General features: G+C 39.6%; 1 protein-coding gene across 1 annotated transcript in view; it reads left to right on the forward strand.

The window, feature by feature from the left end:
* Positions 1 to 17,072, forward strand: part of LOC115371361 (protocadherin alpha-C2-like) — a 23,422-nt gene extending 6,350 nt beyond the window's left edge. The window contains exons 3-4 of the mRNA XM_030068694.1: positions 6,514 to 6,599; positions 12,900 to 17,072. Of these exons, the coding sequence (XP_029924554.1) occupies positions 6,514 to 6,599; positions 12,900 to 13,213 (400 nt within the window). The 3' untranslated portion in view covers positions 13,214 to 17,072. The remainder of the gene's footprint in view (positions 1 to 6,513; positions 6,600 to 12,899) is intronic.
* Positions 17,073 to 23,445: the final 6,373 nt, after the last annotated feature.

A 23,445-nucleotide genomic window follows, 5' to 3' on the forward strand; every position in this document is an offset into this window, starting at 1 on the left:
TCCTCTGGGGAAAAAAACCAAACAAAAAAAAAACAAAACAGACATTTCACTGCTCCCCTCAGTGGACACACAGCACTACTCCTCTGCAGTGTAATACTATATAGGTCATCTGCATTCTGAGTGCTGCTTCCCCCAGTTACTGTCTTTAAGCAGGAAGCATGAAGGACAAATGAGCTGACTATGACCTTTCTCAGATCATCAGATGCACACATGCGTCGATGTCTGCACATACAAATGTCACACATGTTCATGTGTGTATTTGTGTCTCTTTATGGAAGAGGATGGTAAAAGTTGTGAACACTGACTGCAGAGGACATTTTAGGACTCCAGTTAAACTTGTTAACTGAATGGGTGCATTTACTTGTAGGCCTATATACATTTTTATAGCTATAGGTTCAAATCCCAATTAAGGCCTTATTCAGGATAAGCATTCTGCGTGCTCGATTACTCTCTAATTTCAAGTATTTCACAAGCAGAACATCCCAGAATTTACACTGAAAGAGGACTTAGTCAGACTGTAAATAACAACTGTAATTCAAATCCAGTGTTAATTTTTCCACACATGCAAATTGTTGCATTATTCCATTTTATACATATTTTACACATATTCTGCATATTTCATTTTGATTTAGTTATGGCTGGACAGTATGGACAAAATCAAATATCACTATATTAATATTATGATGACAATGTGGGGATTACTGTTGGTTCTTTCACAAAATGCACAGTGATGAATAATTTATAATAATAATTTATTGATTAGTAATCATCAGTACTCCCTATATAGTACATAAGTGGGTAAGGTAAATAATAGAACAGCTAGAACAATCTGTTAAGTTCAGAAAATGTATAAATGTATTTGAATTTGGCCACAATTCAGTCGTTTTATTTATGGTCTTGTTGGCACATATTGCTGATTTGTGATTTTGATTTGAGCTTACAAGCTATTATATATTTGACAAATAGTCTGTTAACAGTTTTTGTTGACCAAATTTACACTAACGGGATGAGAATTATACATGATACTGTATCCCACCTAACATTAAACATCTAACATTAAACAGAAAATTTGAGTATTGCTAAAGTCTGAGAAATTATGTACTGTGTATTTAAACGCACACACATCTACTATATTTACATCCACACAACTAGATCTAAATGCAGTTACCGCAATCTTGCAATCAAGATTGCCAGAACACATCTAAATATGGCCTGGAGGGTTCAACAATGATGGAAACAAAATAGTAATTTTATGCATCTACATCTGTCACTGAATGCATCTTGGCAGGTGACAAAAGTTGTGCAGCCAAGTGAAACCAAGGTTTTTGCTGATATGTGAACAGCTGGAAATTCTTCTTAGCAGCAACTAATGAGTTTTCCCTCCACATGCAGTTTAGCTTTTGCACAGAATCTTCATAATGCTGATTGCTCAGTTGTGCAGTGTTCTGCTCCATCTAAGTTTGATTTAATTGGATAAGTGATAATTTATCTGGTGTGGAGAGTATCATAATGTGAATCATGTCACCAAGTCACTGTAACATGACATGGATTAACAGAAATCATCATCATCACCATTGCAATTTGCTGCTGCCACCTCTGAAATGGCAGTGCCTGTAACACACGCAGACAGAGAGATGCTCACATCAACACTTAACCCCCACACTCCTCATGTCCCACACGACACGACAGTTCAACAACTGCAAGTGTACACCAGCAGCAGCATGCAACACTTCTATTAGTGACCCACATTCCTGATCTGGACAGTCGCTGTGGAAATCTCCAGTCTAAACTATGTCATATTGCCACATATTAAAGTACTACATCTGCTTAAATAAAACAGTGAAACTCACCCTGCACAGAATGCACATGACTATTTTGCATTCCTTTTCTACCCCACAAGTATGTTGCAGATTCAGAGAGAGAGAGAGAGAGAGAGAGAGAGAGAGAGAGAGAGAGAGAGAGAACACTATGCTGCATTGCAGAGGCCCCAGCCAGGGCTGTTCCTCCTCTATAAGCTCTATATTTATTATGAATGTATGGAGGGGAAAACCTCCCAGTCTAGCGTTGAATGTGCATGCATGCATAAACTTGGCTTTGCTTGTTTGTTTGGAAACAGAGCATTACAAGTAGTTCCGAAACGGAGATAAATATTTACAGTGAATCCATCTGGTCATATTTGCTCCAATCTCATTACGCTTTTGAGCAAAAGTTTGGGAGTTTTTCTACTAATTGCCGCGAGCATTGTGATCCCTGACAGCTCTGGTTCCAGTGGCGTCTGTTCATATGCCACCTCGCTTCTTGCAAAATAATGTTACAGTATGGTGTGTAAAAGAGCCTGGTTATAGTTAGTTATATTGAGCTTGTGTTAAATTATTGAAATGGAAATGCAGATTTTTCAATTATTGTGAAGAGTAATTAGCACTGTATTCTATTAGGCTTATTTAAAATTACTTTCATTTTATTTTTCATTTTCACTCAACATAAAAATTGTTTCCCACTGAAGCTGCAATTACGTGCAAACTTACACATGGAAGCTTTTGCCCAACTAGATGTTTTTTGGCCGACTTTTGTCTTCTAAGTGGGAGATAATGAGTCTTAAAAATGAAAAGCGGGAGTAAGTTTCGCTGCAGTGTCTCTGTCTTGCTGCCTGCCCACCAGCCAGATAGATGACAACTTTGACAGGCACATTTTTACATTTTGCAGACACATTTTGTTAAATGACCATAAGCATCTGTGACAAAATGAATGCAGCAGAGAATTAGAACTCTTTAGTCATTTTTATCTTCAGATACAAAATAAGAAATGTCCTTGCTATGCAACTTTTATCCAGAGGGTCACAGAAAGAACTTGTTTTTCTTTGCCTTGCTTGACGCCATGATTAAGAGTCACACTATGAGCTTTCCCTTCTTTTGGTTCTGTATGATTTAGCTCTCCCTTGTGGCAGTAAATTAAATACTATGCTGGAAATGTGCTAGAAACATGCAATTCAGGCTGCTCAAAGAATAATTTTCAATCTTCACATTCAAAGAAAAAAAAAACTTTGAGACTTAGAGAGAACTGTGAGCAGAAATTTCAATCATACAATACCTGCTGAAGCTGAAGTGTGAAGTGTCACAGACATAATCCTAAAATGCATCACTGAAGGTCAGCTGTGCACCAGCATGGGAATGTCATAACAGATGCCAGGTCTCCATTGTCTGCAGTTAAAGGGAGTTTTATCAGTGTTTAATAGGCTTATCATTGTTTGACCTTGTTTGGCCATCGATTGAACATTAAGAATACTGCTTGAAAAATTATCAAACCATTATTTAAACCTGCATCCTAACTTGTGCTTCATGGAGACTTTTGTATACCTAAATATTTAAATCAATACCAAGTAGATAGGCCCAGCCATTTTTCTGTTTTTCACCTCTTTTCTCTCCACTCTTTCTGCCCACTCCTCCCCATACACTGTACAGTTGCATGGGGAAAAAAATCACATTTCTGCAAACCAAGACTCTATTGAAATGTCACTTTTTCAAGTTTGGTAATCTAGTATAAAAATGCCATGTTAAGAAGCAGGTGTGGTGGTGGAAGCACAGTCAACAGGACTTTGCTTCTACAAACTGGGGTTGGAGTCTTGTGTCAAGCAAGAGCCAAGTTTATTTATTGCTAACGTTAGCTAATGTTCACTTGCTAATATTAGCAAAAGTTAACTAACACCCTTTAATCTTAACCATGACCTTCTCCTAACCTTAACCAAGTAGTTTTTGTGGCTAACAAAGCAAACTAAAGTGGCTAAAGTGCTAACGTTAGCTAGTATGCAAGCATGCATGAATTTTAACAGTCACTACAAGATAATGTGGTATCCACCACATTGACTATAAGTTTAAATACTAACATACAATATATTTTTGGCTCAGAAACGATGGCATTTCAACATATTTGTTGACAAAAGTTAATTTGAAGGAGTTCTTTACCTTGTAATCCGTCAAGAGCCTTGTGAGAGTGAACTATATCTCAGTTCCATCCCCAAAGCAGATTTTATTCACCTTAACTTTTGATTTTGTACAACAAAACTACCGCAAACCCACAAGCAGCTCTCAACACCCTCTAATGGTCAGAAAATGCTTACAGTTGTAGCAAATAGCAGAAAAATGACTTTCTTTCTTTCTCTCTTTCTTTCTTTAACACAATTTACAATATCAAACAAAAATGTTGCCATACTTTACCAGCTATATTTTAAAACTGCACTTGCTAAGACTGGAATGTGGACCATGCACAAGGCAACACAATACAGCAAGTCAAATGATGGATGTAATTTAGATTTGAGTCTGTATGATTTGAATTTTACAAGTCTGCCAGACACTATTATGCAATTATGAGTTTTGACATAGTTTAATCACGGTTGATTCCATGTAGTCCCATTTCATTTGCTTATGTTTTGATGAATAGTAAATCAAGATGTAAATACTAAGGCATTGTTACTTTTAAACTACTGAGAGTGTTTCCTGCTTGGCTCCAGTATGTTTTACCAAACAGCACATTGGCATATATGTTCATTCTTATTATGGTGTTCCTTTCATTAAAGCTACATTAAGCAATACATAGATTTGTTTCCATAAAATGACTCCTTGCAATGTTAGAGTCATAACTGTAGGTCTCTTTCCGTCATACAACTTACAACATACCAAGGCTGTTATTTCTTAGTTTGAGCTTTTTAAATTTCTGTATCAGCCCAATGATAAACTTCTCCTCTGGCCTCCACTTTCTCCCCTTCGTCCCCAGAGTTTGTGCTCTTGACATCCTCCATTAGTCAGACAATTGCTTAGTGTAGCTTTAATATCATAGACAGTTTGTTTTTCCCAACAAAAAAAGTACAAGACATATACTGACAGAAGAAAATAGACTGCTAGCTGTCTATCTGTGAGCATGCAGTCATGTGCACATGTATATTCCTCTGCTGACGTGAAAGTGCTTTATTACAAATATCAATCAAAGGAGAAACGGGACATGAGGACCAACAGCCCTCTGCAACCTGCCCCTTCACTCTCTCTCCCAGGGCAATAACATTTACTGAACTCTTTGCACATTAACAAGATAGAGCCACATTGCTCAACCAGCTTCAGAACAACCTTTGGGACAAGTGCCAAAAGAATTGCACCATTTCTCAGCATTGATACGATTTGATGGAAAACAGATGACAACAGTGCAAAACCATCATCCCAGTTGCTGACCAAATGTTTGCTGTGTGGAACAACAGTGGAAGAGACAACAAACCGCCTACAGTTGGAACAATAAAGACATGCTGATCGTTAATATGCTGTGTAAAAATTATTTACACAGCATGTAGCAATAAGTAATAGTTAGGACGTGAATGATCAAAAACCTAACTTGTTAAGATCATATTTTACTTTGGTTCAGTATACATTTCTTGTACTTACACATAAGCTCACAGGCATTTTCCATTTCACAGGATCTGATATACCGTTGCTATAGTGAGTGTCTAGCTTGGCTGTTAGAAGACAGGAAGGTGGGTGGAAACAGAGAGAAGCATATGGTTTATTTATGTAAGCACCTCTGAACACAGATGGTTTAGTGTTTTAGGTCCATGACACCTCCAGAATGCTAAGCTCTAGCAACCTCAGTACCACCCAAACACCCAAATGTCTTACTCTGCCTACACCACCCTGTTTCACCTATACTTAAGGTTAAGCCACATTAAGCCACCAAGCCAGTGGTCAGCCACTGGCCCTCACTGGACTGTCCTCATTCAATTTAGCATGTTGAATTGGCAGTGGAGGTGTTAGGGTCAATCGTGCCCATGAGAGAGCATTCTGATTGGCTGGTCAGCTTAAGTGAATCAGGGCCTGAGATGAGAAATGGAAATCAGGTTGTCTCCACTGTCTTGTGCTGAAGGAGCATGCAGGCTTGAGATGTGCTGCTTAGCTGTCTGCTTAACTGTTTTGCATGTTGTATGTTGAAGGAATAGCCACCCCTCTTGGATGAAACCTGAAAACCTGCTAGTTTTCATTCTAGCCACCTAATCAGGGTCTATTTTACACCTGGAACACCAGGTCCATGCATTTAATTGTCATGCAAATACAGTTAATTACTTGGTAGTCTTTGGATCACAAGTTCCTTAATTGCAAACCACTGTAATAATCCATATTTTAATTATGACATGGATGACTTCAATTAGTGTCCTCTTCTTTCAGCTCTAGCCACTGGATCATTGAGATTCGCTGATTCTCCATCATCAATTATTACAAAAAGTAGACTATAACTCAATATCATGACAAACAGAAATATATATTATCTGGGTCTTATATATACCTTTGTATATTTGCTGGGCATAAAACATACCAAATTTTTTAAAAAAATCTCTTCAATAACAGCTTGTGTGCTGCATTTAGCCTCTCCAAGTGACAAATACATGCAACTGTTACACTCAGATCTCACTGCATGGAGTATTTGCAGCAGGGACAGGTGTTTGGATGTGTCTAGTTAACCTTTGTGTGTTTTGTGTTCCAGTTCGGTCCACATGGAGGAGTCCTCTGTGATGCAGGGAGCCCAGGGGATGCTGGTGCAGAACTGGCCCACTGTGTCCAGCGCTGCAGGTGAGGGGAAGTCCTGTTGTTACTATTTTGAGTGTCAGCTGATAGTCAAGTCCCCTTGACTATCAGTTTATTGCAGCCAGTGTGTAGATATGGTGATAGGCTCTAAAATCTTACCATTTTGCCTGCAAAAGCAACCTAAATTTGAGCCACATTAACATTTAGAAGCAGCAAAATAATGGAAAAAAATAGTCTTGATGTGACTTGTCTTGATATGCTAGCAGTTAAACTATTAACCTAATCTAACCTAATCTAAATTAAATCCACGTGGCCTATAGATGCATGATGACAAGAATAAAGCAGTGTGAACTTATTCCTCAAAGATCATTAATGTCTGGGCAGTTTGCTTTTCCTCCCAGGCTTGTGAATGGGAAGGTCATATTTCACAATCTTTTGTAACTGTCCACAGCTGTTTTACTATATTGTGAAATCTTGGATCACACAAGACAATTCGCTAAGAGAACAAAATTGGATTCATAAATAAAATCCTATCATTTCCAGGTCTTACTGCAGCTCCTCAGCTATGAGAATCTATGGCGTAACAGCAATATAGTTTTGCATTACAGTAGTTTTTCTTAACTTATTAGACTATTCTAGCTCTTATGTCATTTGCCTCTACCTGTTTGGTGGAGGCAAATCCACTTTACTAATGACTAATAAAATATCTTGGTCAAAAATATACAATTAATTCTATCAGTATCATCCAACACTATATGATAGAAATCCTCCCATAAAAGTGCCTAGCAGCAGGGAGAGGCACAGGCTGGAAAAGGCAACCACTGTTCTCAAAGAACAAATTATTAGGCCTGGTTTGGTGGCAACATAGAACATTTAGAGCGGTGTTTCAACGTATAAATAGATCTGGCCTCAAAGATGGCCTCTACTTCATCATTCACAGCAGCACTGCTTTGAAGCTCCGAAGAAAGTTTGTGGTTGTTATTTAGATTATTTCAGTAAAGTATAGAAAGATGTTGTACTGCTGCTGTTGCCAATAGACCAGAGGACTCTTCTGGCTGTTCTCTAAAGCTCTGTGACAGGCTTTGGAACACTGTTAGCTGTTCGCTCCCAGTTTCAGCCCAGGCTCCACTCATTGATTTTCTGTCCGCTAGCAGAAATTAGAACAGGAACGAGACTCTGGGATGGAGGGTAGCATCACAGTCAATCACTCAGCAAGTCAGTGAAGGAGTATGTCTCACTGTCAGTGTGCATGTGAATGTGAAAGCTTTGCTCTCGGTTGGAGAAGAGAGCTGGGTAAGGATGAGAGGGAGAATGCATTCCTCTGCTCATTTTGCTGCAGTTGTGTAGAGCACATGGAAAGCTACCACCCTGGTCTTGCAAAGAGTCAAATGATGTCTTAGTGCAAAGTGCACTGCAGAATTATCAGTAATGCGTTGCTGTGGAAGGGAGAAATGTGTTAGGAGTGGCTCAGTGCTAAGGGCTAGTCATGTAATGCAGGTTTAGCTTTTTTATTATGCATCCAGAGGTAAAGTGCTATTATGTCAAATGTTCATGTTTCATGAGGCGAATTGCTATGCTGATGAAGCTGTCTGTTGCGCTGCAATGCGTCTGAAGGTGACATTACTCCCTAAATTGCATTTACGTAAGTGACCCACGGCACAGAGGAGGCAGATACAGTTGGCTAATGCTAGACGAGGTGAGAAGCTATTAGGAGCAGTAAGACAGGGCCATAATGTGGAGAGATCCTGTAACATTCAAAGCAATTTGGGAGAGGAAGCGGAGAGGAGGCACACAGGGGGATGGAGAAAGAAAGCGAGGTGTGGGGGGATGGAGGAAGAGAAAGGTTAAGAGGATTGGCAGGTTCCTGCAGTAGTGTTGTTGCTAGGGAACGCCATGTGACCTGTTGCCAGGCAACACTGTCTAACTGAGAGATTGCTGCAGCAGCCGCACCCTCCATCAGCAAGGAGTGGGCGAAGGCAGTTTCCATGGCAACCAGTCATATCTCTGAATGGAAGACTTAGAGACAGAAAAGGAATGAGTGGGGAGGGGGGAAAAGAGGAGGACTAGGCAAGGACAGGTATTAAGAAGAAAGAGAGGGCATGCAGTAATTAGGAAGAAATAATACAGAGGAGGATGATTTAGATACATCATTTTTTGTGCAGAATACATGTTGTGTGCTGTGCATGTTCACACAAGTAAAACATGATTTGCAATTTTTTGCATCTGTTGGAGCACATCAGAGAGCTTCATTTCAGATGGAAGTATAACTTGAACTAGACAGGAAATGAGACAACCTATTTTAAATGTAGGACACCAGGTTAGAAAAAAAATGCACCACCCAGATATCTAGGTGTCATGGTAGCCTCCTCACAAGGAGCTTTATTGACCTGCTTACCAGCAGTTACACCATAAACCATTTCAGATGGATGTTTGCTGTGAAATATAGGTGAGGGTAAAGCAATAGCAGAGCTACAAATGACCCTCCATGGTAGACGATGATTAATACATGCACCAGTCTTGTGATTAATAGTGTCAGGGGTTCAGGTTGGCCACTGCCAGTGAAGAAAGCCCTGTCATGCCCCAAGACACCAAGACAATATTCACTTGATTATAAACTACACATTTTGACTCAGTTGGTCATGCATTGGAATGCAAATTGCTTCAGCCTCATCAGGTGTAAAACAGCCAACAATCTACAGGGTTGTGATAGTGTACTATTTTCTTCCCTGCAGGAGCAGAGTAACATTAGCATACAATTTGTGGTGTTAACTGCCAGTCAGTGAACCCTGCTTTTGTCTGTTGTTGTCTCACACATTTAGAAAACCCTTTACAATAAGAAAAGCGACAGTTTTACACAGCATTTTTTAAAAATATATCTCAAGCCCTGTTTATTACACCAACCATGATAAACTTTCCAATGCTTGATTAAGTAGGTCATAGCCTAAATGCAATAGCCTGGCCAAAACCATTAGATCACTGATCCGATAAGCACTGTAGTCAAAGGCATATCTGAGGACATGACATTACTGCCAGCCCAAGTTGTAAAATTTCCAGTATCAGAATGGGTTATATTGCATTTAAAAATGAATGCTGTAGAGACTGTAGAGGCCAAAGGCTTTTGGGAAACAGCTGGACCATTTCATCTTAATGGTCCAAGTTCAGCTAGTAACAGACACAGAATGAGTTATGAAATGAAATCTTGTCATGCTTGATCTATGATGTTTATTGCCTCCCTTCGGATGTGTCATATTGCTCCCAACTTGGCTGGTTCAGGTTTATGATCAGATATATTAACCGCTGTTCATGAATACACAATTTCTCTATTTGAAATAGAGGAGTTGATATGCTCCTCCACTTCTTTCTGGCTGGGTTTATTCCATATTGTAGCAGTATAAATCCTGCTATCACCATCACTGAAATGTGAAGGAGCCACTGAGGAGGACTGTCCTGAATCAGGATTTGTGTTGCATGATCTGGTACACATGCTTGGGCCTTGTATCAGTGATTTTCTTAAGTTGTTTTTTTCCTTGGAAATGGTATTCATGCTTTGTTTTTCTTAAACTGTGCTTTCTTTATTTTGTCCTGTTGTGTGTTTTGGAATGCCCTTTACTGAGGTTCATAAGTTCAAGGGCTGAGGGGGGATGTGGCTTCAGTGTTGCAATGTCTTTATGGCTCTTTGGGCTTGCTCAAGAGCAGTTTTTACTGAATTCCTGGTAATCCCTGAATCAATTCTCTAGTACTAATCTACATCATTTTTCATTGAATTGTGTATCATTTAATATATGATCGTTTGGTAATGGAATTTTTCACTGCCGAGTGCTGTTCACAGGATTTCTGTTCATATTGACAGGATTAAAGGTTTTGGTCTCGCTTTTTTTGGATAGTCCAATGTTGATATTCACCTTACTATTAATTGACTACATAATGTCACTAAAGATCGAGATAGACAGATAGATATGTAATGCCTCCCACACCCTCCTCCCATGCAGTACCATGTTAGGTGTTATGGCCAAAATACACCAGGCATGGACACGGTGCGACTTGGCTGCTGCAGCAGAACGCATTCAGTAGAATCAGCTGAAGCTGCTTCACTGGCCATGGATGCTGAACGTACCCATGTGGGTTTGCACTGTGGATCTCTCCTTATGCACGGCTAGTCTGTTTTTTTTTTTTTTTTTTCCCTCTGTTCCATGGCTATACGGCCCTCCAACTGGGAAAAAACATGTCTGGCACACAGCCAACATGCAACACAGACACAGCTATGTAAATGCATAATGATGATAATACTACTACTACTACTAATACCGATTATCTCTGTTGCCTCCGCTGCCTCACTTGGGTGGCAAGCTAGCAGGTGACTCCGCAGATTTGTTGTCGTTGTAGAGACAACCAAGTGAGGCCGCTGCCTTGGAAAAACAGCCTTGACCTCGTTAGTTTCCTTAGCATCTACGGTGTAGAACTCAAAATACTTCCACACACCGCTTCTCAGATGCCGTGGTGTCACGATTGTTTGCTCAGAGTGGCTTTGCTGGCCATGGCGTCCTCTATTTTACCTTGTCATGGTGGAAAACAACATAACATTACTAGACTAGTTTACTGATAGGTCAGTGGGGCATGCAATAGGTCAAGCTGATAGTGATGTTTTGGAGCGCCCTCTGCTGGATCTTAAGGTAAACTCCTTCAAACGGTTTATTATAAATAATATAAATTCAAACAGGTAAATTCAATGTAAATATCAACTTTTTATTTGTTATTTGTCATAAGTCATATAAGTTATTTGTCATGCTTTTTTTTTTTTTTAACAAATTTGCACTCCTCCTCAAACGAAATATTTGTAAGTTTACTAATACAATTTGACAAACTGTAGATAAGTCCTTTTGAAATTCCTCAGTAGAGTCAGAACTGTTTGTTTGTCCTTTATTTGATATTAAAGATCCACACTCTCCATTTGTTGTGACCACCGACCATAATATGAGTTGTTTCTATGGCAACCGGTGGCAACACAAAACCAAGTGCCCCCTAAAGTGTTGCGTGTCCCCTCTAGATATCACCCTGTGTAACATGAGCCAAAAACACCCCAAAACATCTGCTTCCTTCAGTGGCCACATTCTGTGCTAAATTATTGATGTAGGAATCCTGGCTCTTCACACAGTGATTCTTAAATGTAGCTTAAGGGAAATAATTTCTACAAATTATTTATGTCTGTTTTGTAAATATCGCAATTAAGTTCCCTTATGTTTTCTACCACATTTGAACCATCCAGTCTTGTGCATGATCAGGTTGAGCAGCTAGGGTCTAATTTCAGTTTTGACACATCTAGTGTATCTATGTGTAGTGTATTCATACTATGCTCCTAAGGGGTTAAAGCAGGGAAATAACATCAACCAATTTGTTGACCAGTTAGATAGCTCTCAGCGTACCCCAGACAAATAATTTGTTCACCCACTCTGTGCTGATTGTAAGGACTGTATGTGACACACTGTGTGGACAGTGTGTATTTTCAGAGGAGTGCACTTCCCAGTGGGACAATGCTTGAAATCATTTCAGCACTCCAGCGATGTCATAATTAGCCTACAAAGAAAAATCAAACAGAATCTCTTTGCAAGGGCCTGTGTTTGATCTAAATAAAATACAGACAGAAAGTAGGTCAGTGCAGAGGGAGCTGGTGTGGGCCTGAGAGCACCGTGTCTGCAGAACCCGCCCACCCCCATCTTCCTTACACGCTCTCCCTCCCTCTCTCTCTCTCTCTCTCTCTTGCTCTCTCTCTCTGTCTCTGCTCTTCTCTCCCATCATCCTCTTTCCTTTTCTGTTTTTTTATTATTATTTTTAACCTCTTGACCTTAATGACTATTTATGTCTTATTTCTTGCTTTGCATAATCTTCTTTCTTTATATAAAAATCTCCTTTTTACACATTTTATCGGCATCTCATTTCATTGTGTTATCTGGCTTCCTCTCTCTTTGTCACATCTGTGTTTGCGTATTGGATGTTGAATCCCTGTATCTGGCCTCTGAGAGTAGGATTACGTTGTTGCCATCCAAACATCCAAATACGAGTCACATTGCTGTGCTAAACATCCCTCTGGTTTAAAGGTTAGTCTCCTCTAATATTCCCTCCTGTTGTTCATCACTGTCCTGAAAATTTCCACTCCCTGTGGCTATCTCTCTATTGTCATGCTGCTGCTCTGCTGGCTGCTTGATTTTGATTCTGTGTGTGCTACATGTCTGCTGTATGAACATCTGAAAGACTAAATGAGGTTAAGAATAAGACCCATGTATTAAAAGTGTGCAATTTCTCGTAATTTTTGTGTTTTCTTTTATGTTTCTCCTTATATCTACTGCATAGATGGAGAGGGCGGTGGAGAGCTGTCACCCCCGGTTGGAGCTGGGATCAACAGCAACAGCTGGCACTTCCGTTATGGGGCAGGGCAAGGCTACGGGCCTCCTCAGCCCCTGAAACCCGGAGAGATCCCTCCTGAAGCCTTCATCATCCCTGGATCCCCTGCCATCATTTCCATCCGCCACGAGCCAGGCCCCGTGGATGACAAAGGTGACTTCATAAGCTTCGGCAAGAAGGAGGAGGCCAAGAAGAAGAAAAAGAAGAAGAAGGAAAAGAAAGACAAGAAGGAGAAAGGAAAGGAGGATGGGGGGGAGGAGTAGAAGGAGAAGGGTTGACATGAAAACAGAGCTACCAACAATCTACCATCCAAATTACAGAGCCAGAACAAAAAAAAAAAAAAGCCAAATGCATATTTTAGAAGCGAGGGAGCCTCCCTGTGGCGAATTTGTATAGACTATTGTACTGTGGCCAACCCCTCATTAGATGGTGTTTGGCTTTGCCACACCAAATGAACATGCTAAACAAAGATTTTTTTTTTTTTTCTTTCTTGGCCCATTTTGGCCTTTGACCTTTAGTCATAAGGCTTTGGGTGGAAAAATTGTTCTTAGTAGCCAGATATCGTCTGGCAGAAAAGGCTGGACCAAATCAAACTAATAGAAAGGATTATATTGGAATAGATTAGCCTTTCTGTTATGATCATTTTGTTGTCCCACACTTTCTTGACTAAAACACACCTGAAAAGATGCACTATCTGTATCTGACCGCTGTCAGCTAAAGCTGCCCATGTTGGCATCTCTGTCTTTACGCAGCCCCCTCCCTTTTTTGCTTGCCTAGTTGGAGGTGAAGAGGAAGTCGATCTAAAAAGTAAAACAGAGGCTTTCATCTTCAGTAAAATGGAGGCCTTGTATAAAATAAGAACAAGTCTTTTGTACAAAATATAAAAATGAAAAAGTAACAGTGCGCCTGACATGTATGTACCGAGAGATTACTGTCTTTAAGACATCATGGTGGCTAAGATAAGACAAGCAAGACTATATATAATGAGCTCTGTTTCAGTGTAACATAGCACAGTGCAGAGGCTGAGGATCTGGACTGGGTTGCACCAACTACGTGCAAGTTTGTTCCCAAGTTAGAGCGTAAAGTCTAAACTAGTAGCTCGACAACTACTAGTTGGGTTGGAATTACTAAATTCAGTTGTACCAGGGGCGTACCCAAGCTAGTTATGACATGAAGACATTACTACGAGTAGCCAATCAACGATTGCATTACCTCACTGATGGGTACAAGCCCCATGGTGTTGTAGTTGACTAGACTGGCATTAAAAATTCCAGATTGGGAAATAAAATCCATATTTGACTCTTGAGTTGCTAAATGGCATGGAAATACTGAAAAAAAAAAAAAAAAAACATGATGCTGTGTGCAAAAAACCCTCATGCTTTACTGTTAGTGAGTGCAATTCTGTGACTTTGTATCATTTGCACCTGCTTTAGTGCTTGCTTAATTATTTAGTTGTTACTTAGGGTTACGTTGTAACAAATTTTTGTGGTGCGACCGCTTGTATTTTAGCAATGCGTAAATTGGGACTTAGTGGCTACTTAGGATATAACTAGGGAACTTACATGCAGCTGATGCAACCGGCCCCTGACCTTGCCTTCTCTCTTGGAATATGGCACAGGTCAATGGGGCCTTAAGACCCACTGTGTTTCAGCACAGACAAGTCTTGACACTACACACTTTCATACACACTTTATCTCTCTCTTACACACACACACACACTCTCAATCTCTCGCTCTCTTATACACAAACACACAAAAACACACATCACAGACACACATACAAGGACACACACACCATAAAAAATATAACAGAAAAATCCGACCCCCTTTCTGGACACTCCAGCTGCAAGACTGAGAGCCGTTGCCATCTGTTCTATGGGAGTGTATTATATGGCTGGGACGCAGGAACATTGCTTGTTGCTTCATTTCTGTTTCAAGCCTGATCCCTCTGCTTCTGTCTTTGAATGTTAAGTAGTTGTTCTTAAAGCCCTGCCCCACTGCCTCAACTGCTTCAGTGCTTGTAGGATTTGCTCGCCCGCTGCCTGTTCTCTCCCTCTACTCCTGCTTCCTTCTAATCGACACGGTTGGAAGACATCTTTAAGTCACTCTCCTCCGACGACTTGTTCAGTTGTAACACCATGAAATCATATGTGTCATTGCATATTCACAAATACACACACCGAGACACGCGCGCACCAACACACATACAGGCACACATGTACACTTCAACTGAGCTTCGGCGTTAAAATCAGAGTGTCTCTTCAGATTGCTCATTGTTGGCAGGTCTGTCATTTCTCCCATCAGATTTAGGAATTGCACTGCAGGGAACTCTGACAGGTTAGCAATAAAGTGGACTGAAGTTTACTAGACGAAGAGAGAGAAGATGGGCAGGCAGGGGAAGGAACAGAGTAATAAAACAGCAGCGATTGGAGCATTAAGTAGCAGAACTGATTGGGCCAGCCATACCTCTTATAACCCAGTGCGGACACTGCTTACTCCTGTGTCAGCTGCTGGTGTAAATTGATTAACCTGGGGTCGGCTAACTCTGCTCAATGACCTGGATCACAAACAGGGTTGCAACACCAGTCCAACTCGATGGAAAAGGGGTTGATGGTTGACTTGTGTGGAGGGAAAACAACTTTATGCACCAGCGAGGTAGCTACGCAAAAGACCTTGGGGACTATTAGGGCTGGAATTTTTTTAGTAAAAAAAAAAATAGCTAGGACAAAATTAGCTAGATAAAATGTGGTCAACTTTTGGCAACAAAAAAATGCAAAAAAAGAAAAAAAAATACTGAATTTCTGAATCATCTAACATCAGTTGTGTCGAGGCATTTAAAATCATTTGAAACGAAAGTGTAACTTCAAGAAAATGAGAAGCAATAGTTAAAGTCAAAGCTTTAGGGAATTTACATGTAAATGAAAGTTGGCAAGGTGTTCAAATTTCCGCTTCATTGCTGTATGCAGACATTGGAATATGAGCCTGTTGGGATGCAGTGTGCACAGAGTAAACTTTTATAAGTGCGACCTGTTGTGAAAGCTCAATGTTATTTGGCTCTTGTGTGTGCAAACGCAGGTCCGGCGTGGTGGAGAAAGAGTGTTACAGGCAGGAGATATCATTGGAAAAGCATAAAGTTGATGGGACAGCTTCATAAAATCTCACCTCAGTGTTTCTTTTCTAGACTCGTATCGTATTACCAGTCACAGTAGGGGTAGAGAGGTGGTTTTAGTGCTGCTATTGGTCTCAGTCCCTCCCATACGCACATGCTCCCCGCCCCCTCCAGGTGTACTTCTGTGCTGTCAGATCACCAAGTGGCTGTTTGCATGTTATAAGCAAAGGAAACAGATACTATATAGATAATATATATACATAGATATGTTTTTCCACCGAGAAATGAGTATTGGAATACATATACCTCTGATACACTTTCTCAAAGACAACACACACAGATACACACACACACACACACACAAACACACACACACACACACACACACACACACACACACACACACACACACACGCAAACACTCACCTGCACACAAATACATACATGTACTCCATTTTCAAACAATAATTAGTGGAAAAACCTAATGAAATCACATTTTCTATCCTGTTGAAAATGAATTTAACCTTCTAGATATACATAATGCTGTTGTGTTATGCTATGAAATGCCTTTTTTTTATTTATACCCTTATGATTTTCATAGATGATAAAAATCAATCCTTTAACTTGTGTTAAGCTTCAAAATGATGATCAAACAAACACTGTATTGTGAATTCAAATCATTTACTCACCCTTCATATCTATTCCTTGCCCAGTAGAAAAAAAATCAAAAGAAGAAAAAAAATCAAAAGAGAGAAAATGGTTGAAAAAAAAAAGAGAAAAAGTTGATGTATTCTGCTTGTGTATAGTGAATGTTCCTCAGTCATTGGGTGCCTGAGTGGCACTTAACCAGTCGACTGTGACAGTGCAGATCTGTTAATAACTTTCTTTTTCTTTTTCTTTTTGTACACCTGCTTATCATTGTAAAGGTGAAAATAGTGATTCTTATGATTTAATCAATCTGGTAATGTGTTTTGTTAATAAGTCACAAATAAAAAATTTTCTTAAATATCTTAATCTGTTGTGTTGCGTGATTTTAATGACAGACCAACTAAGTGGAGTGAAAGAGCTTTCTCCCGCTCTTATGCCTCTCAACTGCCTCCAGCTATACTTACTAATTACTCAACTTCTTGGGAAAGTTGTCCTTATACATATGTTGTTTGTATATGAGTTGGAAATGATTTAATTTAGCCCCTTTACTTTGTGACAGCTTGGCCAATATTCTGTCTTTCAGAGGCTGTAAAGGGCTCAGCCAAGTTTTAAAGCCAGAGTGAAGGTGCTGGACTGACAACCTAACCAATCGATTGATATCAAGTATGTCATGCTAGGTTGTCAGCAAGGTGGCCAAATATTGCTCCAAAGTAAGGATAAATTTGGGGGTGAAGGACAAAGTAGCAACACTATTTTCTAAGGGGTCTGTTGACCTCTCACATCAAGATATCTGAATGAAAATGGGTTCTCTGGGTCCCCACGGGTCTGCCCTTTGCAGACAGGCTCACCGTATGCTACTCCCATAACCAGGGTGTGACTGCAGAGCTTAGACTCATGTGGATTCAACAAGTCCAGTTTCATGTATGTGTGATGATGTAGCCATTTCATTGTGGTGACACCATTTTTTGAAACGTGGCATCGCTGTGTAAAATGTCCTATTGTGACCTCTGGAATAATCACAGCCTTGTGAAACTTTACAAACACAAACTAGAGACCGAGGGCATTCAGAGGATGTATGGTTTTCCAATAAAGGGGAGTTTCTGAGCAATTACCAGAACAGAATTCACACCATCCAGTCACCAAAAAAAAAAAAAAAAAAAAAATGCAACTCTTACAGAAATCTCCAAATGTCAAAAGTTTAAGACACCAAATGGTGTTCCTCAAGATCTTAGTGTGCTATGTGTTATTTTGAAGGGATTTTTAAATCATTTTTATTAATTCTCGAGTTGGTGCAAAATGGTTAAATTTTGCACCAAATCTGTATAACATCTGGTATCACCCCAAAAAATGCTAAAACAACTTATGACACATAATTAAGCATGGGAATGACTACCATATGCTCCCATCATAATGTTCTAACCCTTACTCTCAAAATAAATGAATGAATAAATAAATAGGTGCCTGATCAAAACACAATGCTTATTACAGAAAAGCATTGGAAGAATCCAGTCCAAACAACCCCCCAAGTTGGTTGGACTGGATTCTTGGTGATATAAAATGAGGTCAGTGTAATTGCCAAGGAAAAAAAAACAACAACAACAACAACAACAAAAAACAAAACAAAACAAACAAACAAACAAACAAACAAACAAAAAAACATATAATAAACCACAAAACAGACAATTTCCAACTCAGACTGTAATTCTTACTTTACTTACTTTAAATTTATCAAAAGTGATAAGTTTTCAAGTTTAAGGTCACAGTAGTCAGTTCCAGGTACATAAAGGCCTTTTTACTTAGTAAAAGACAATCAATAGAGATCCATGGACAGAAAACCATAGCTGGCCATGTTCCTGGAAATATATAAACAAAAATAAGAAGAGAATGTATTATCTAACTAACTTGCTGGCAGTGCAGTTTGGCTGCCAGCTGGCTATGGCATTATTTAGACACTTACTTGACACTCTCATCCAGATTGAATGAGCAGGCCAGTTCAGTGCCTCTTTCAAGGACATTTCAACAGGACACACGCCTGTTGGCGAGACACAGCATAAGGCTGGTTGTTATCACTGATTACTCACCCTCATTTACTCACTTTCAGTTAGTGTTTTTGTGTCCAGATTTTTTTTTTCAAGTCCTTCCAGTTTTTTTTTTATGACCCCATTAATCTAGGAAATAAAACAAGAGTGATTGTTAACCTAATGAGTGGAAGTTTATCATTATACAGACAGTGCCCAGATCTTACACAACCCTGGGAACTATTGGCCAGTAATATATATCATACATATATATATATATATATATATATATATATATATATATATATATATATATATATATTTATATATAACCTATTAGTCAGTATATGAGCTAAAAGGATGATAAATTAGTACATTCCTGCTAATATATGAAATCCATACAATATGCCACTGATTAAACATATTTTCTCCAGGCCCCATAAACAAACTCACCAATGTGCATCCAGTTTTGCTAAATAAATGAAAAGCCACCATCCCCCTAAAATAAGTAAAGTGTTAAGAAATTGTATTAATAATGTGATACTCCATGCTCAGAGTGTAGCTTTATTTTTTAGTGGTGACTAGGAAAGTGTGAAATTGTGACTAGGGCCCATCTGTGCTGATATCTGTGCCACGAGCTCCACCTTTCTGAGGAGTGGAGAAACCATCAACCCAGGCCTCCCTTCCGCACGCTAGTATCCATCTCTCGACCAATACTGACCCCTACAGGCAACTGCTGAGACTGGCAGCTGACCCATATTTATTGCTCAGATTACAGATCAAATCAGCATAAGGAAAAATTTGCTCTGATGTAAAACACCCACTTTGATATCACTGATTGGGGTGTGGGGGAAGAGGTTCAACAGGCTTGAAAGTTTTAACAGTGGTGCAACAACAACTTCCCAGCTTCTTTGATTTAGTGTTGACTTGCACTATAAGTGTTAAATTTCTATATCCAGACAAACAAAGAATTCCTCACTATGTCTCCGGTAGTTTTTTCACATGATCCTGAACCATTTCAACCATGTTTGATTTACACTGTATGAAATGTACTATATAAATGAAATCAAATCAAATACAACAGAACTTTTAAGCCACCAAACTGTGTTCTGTGCACTGTTATACAACTGGGGGTCAGATTCCCTCAAGACTGTTGAAGAGAAGGCAAAATATGATCAGCATGGTCCTGTGGGCTACTGAGCAACGATAATATTGACTGTTTTCACTTTGTTCTGTTATAGATCTATTTTAAATTAAGTAACATATTAAAATAACTTGGTTGTTATATAATATTCCTAATAAAAAAAAAAAAAAAAACTTTTTGATTAGCACACAGAAAGCTTTTTACATTGGCAAACACAAGTAAACAAACAAAAATACAATTCTGAGCTGGTCAGAATTTGAAAGCCCTGACTTGAGGACAACAATTGGGAGGATTACTGTTCATATCCATCTCAGGTTTGTCGGCCATCATTTTCCAACTTCAGCGGGATGGAATGCGGAGGCAGCAAGGCAGAAATTCCCATGAATACATGGACAAAATGGATTATTTTTCCAAACTGATCAAAGTAAGTGTCAGTATGTGAATGTGCTGACCGTCTACTCGCGAGGACTTCATAAGAGTAGCTGCTGCTCATGTGTGTAGCATGTAATCATAATTGGAGTATGTGCTGCTAAACCAGAACTAATTTAGATGAATGGCTGAGCAACCTGGGGACTGCTGTTGCTGGGGTGGGGGTGCGTGGGTGGATGGGGAGGGGTGGCTTTTCCCCACTTTCAATTGGTTTGCTTTAGGCTTCACTATTATCAGGGACAAGTCTTCACAATGGTTGTTCTGTCAGTATTTTACTGCTTTGCTACCATAACAGTTTTATCAAGTTAAATGTATCCCACTGACGCTTAGACACATCTTCATGTTAAAAGTAACAATAAATGTGTGGTTGTATACAAAGACAGAGGAACACAAACACACTCACACACACGCACACACACATACCCGTACACATTGCCACCTATAGTACTCCTATAGTATTTCTCTAGCATTTCAATAGTCATTTAATAGTCTTGCTACTGCTTAAAATACAGATCATGCCACTGCTGAAAGAAACATCTCTCAGGGATAGCTACACTGTTTAGTCAATAGTGTAACAGTGAATTTGCAATTGTGATGGCACAATGAAAATACAATAATAATATGTCAGATAAACAGGCAGGTAGTTAAACCACCATACACCAGGAGCCAAAACATATATTTACTTTAGTATCCTGTGCAGTTTGGAGACATTTGTTTTCATCTGCTGAGCCTGCGTTGAGTTCATAGAAATTATTTACTGCACATGTAACCTGGTGCAGCGGCCTGAAACTGTGTGTTGGCAGAGAGAAAAAGCCAAGCAGGGCTACAAGACCATTTTACCAATGTGTTGCTGAAAGATACCTTTTTTAAGAGAAACTAACAGCAGCTGGCTGTGTGCTAAATTGCACGCCGCATGTGTGCAGTCAAAACTAAGAGCTACCCAGGGCCATAGCCCCACCTAGTGGAAAGGTCACACCACACCACTGGTAAGAAAGCTCTCCTGAAAGTGTTGAATCTTCCAAGTTTTGAATCTTTGTAAGTCATAGATGCTGTCATTTATTGCCATAGATTTTCATTTGTCACAATCACAATTTAGCTGTGCAGGACTTTAAGATCTTTAAAAAACAAATGCGGCGGAGGTTTCAAGGAGGATTTTTAGGGATACACAAAAACCCATGAAATAATGACAGAACAGCAGGTACTTGACAACTACCGCTTTGAGAGAGAGCAAAGATTAGAGTTAGCAGCACTTTTGGAGGAGGATCTCCATATCCCTCACCTGTCAACACACAAGTCTAACAGAGATTACTACAAATATAACAGGGCTGCCAACTCTCACGTCTTCAGCGTGAGACTCATGCAGCTGCTACATTCTCTCAAACATTAGCTCAGCAGGTTAGTCAGTTAAATCTGTATCCAGAGGTCGCTGGTTTAAACTTCATCTGTGCTATTTTCCTATTGCTGGTGAATTTCTCTGGTGGGGTTCAATAAGGTTTTACCGTATCATACTTTATCTGCAGCTGAGAACCAGCCAACTCACTTTCTTTTCATTTACTCTTCAGGTGGGTGAAAGCACTTAGGCCAGAACAGCTCACAAAGTCTTCATGCTCATGTACGAGCCACAAGCCAATATGTTTTAGGTCACAAAGTGGAAAGGAAAACAAAATTTAATCACCTGACACAAAATAAGGAGGGGGTCAACAAGGTAAAACCTAACTGACCCCCACTGGGTAGATTCACTAGTGACTGGGAAATGGCACAGGCAAGATTCAAACCAACAACCTCTTGATTCAGAGACAGCTGACTAACCAGTTTAGGTAATGCATGTAGACATGTTGGTATATGTTGCAATGCAGCAAATGTAATATGCGCTCCAATTACAATGCATACCTATAGGCTATGTAGTGTACTGATGTGGCGTTTATGTGCATGTGTGTGCAATCTCATATTTGAAATTATATGTACAGGTGTATGTGTGGTGTAAATCAGATGTAGCAACACACACACATTACACACACACACGCTGTCTCAGTTCAAGTCTTTTTTTTTTTTTTTTTTCCGCACAAAAGTTTTGCGAGAGAATGCAAAAGTTTCTTGGAAGAACAAACAAAGTGGGTTTTTTTTCACACATCTATTTTTTTTTCCTCCATGTCCTCCTAGGGGCTCAGTACTGATTTGCTCAGACAGCCCATACAAACACTGTGGACTTGTGTGCAGAACGCCAGCAGGACTGTTAGACTCTTTAGTCTTGTTTATAAAAAACAAATAACTTTACTTTCACTGATGCGTTATTAATTTTGTCCTGATAGTTACACTAAAGCAACTTTTGATAGTCCACCGTCCTTTACCAATAAAACATTTAACAACAATTCAATGTGACAGTGGAGCTCACTTAGGGACAATTTGGTGAGCTGTACTTTCATCGCCAATCACTCCTGTCAAGTGCTGGGGGTGTTGTGATTTGTGACAAGCCCCTCTCTTAGCCTCACTCTCAAAATGGATAATTGAATTTTCCATATAGCACAGGCCACTTATTTTCAGTAGAATTACTGCAACTGTATGAAATTGTTTCCCTCTGTTGATAGTTATTTTAAACTGAAATGTGTACGTATCTATCTAAAGTATGTCAGTTCAACAGAGCTATCTTAATTTAATTAATTACTTCAGTGAATTCAAACATGTCTTTTTAATTCTCATTCCTTTTCATTCTTTTGTTAATTTCCTGGATGTAATGATTAATTACTTACTTTAGTATAGGGTTAGCTGCAGTGTGGTAAGACTTATCTTTCTATATTTATTGCTTTCTTGCATATTTTAAGATGAGTGAATTCTTCTCCCCCGTCTTCTTGGATCTTGGGAATTTATAATGATATAGGCATAAAAATTATGTTGATAAGACAATGGCAGCTGCTTAGGCTGAGCAGAGAGGTGATGTGTAAAAGTTTATCCTATCCTATACTGTCACACCAGAGCTGCTCGCACCTGTAGTCGCACCTGCGGCTGTGTGCGTGTGTGTGTGTGTGTGTGTGTGTGTGTGTGTGTGTAAGCACATGCGGGGGGGGGGGGGGGGGGGGGGGGATTTTGGGTTTTAAGGGTCTGAGCTTTGTATTAGCTTTGTAAGTAACTATGGCCGATGGTTTATTAGTTT

The sequence above is a fragment of the Myripristis murdjan genome, chromosome 14 (genome assembly GCF_902150065.1).
Source record: "Myripristis murdjan chromosome 14, fMyrMur1.1, whole genome shotgun sequence".
In the NCBI taxonomy this organism is placed as follows: Eukaryota; Metazoa; Chordata; class Actinopteri; order Holocentriformes; family Holocentridae; genus Myripristis; species Myripristis murdjan.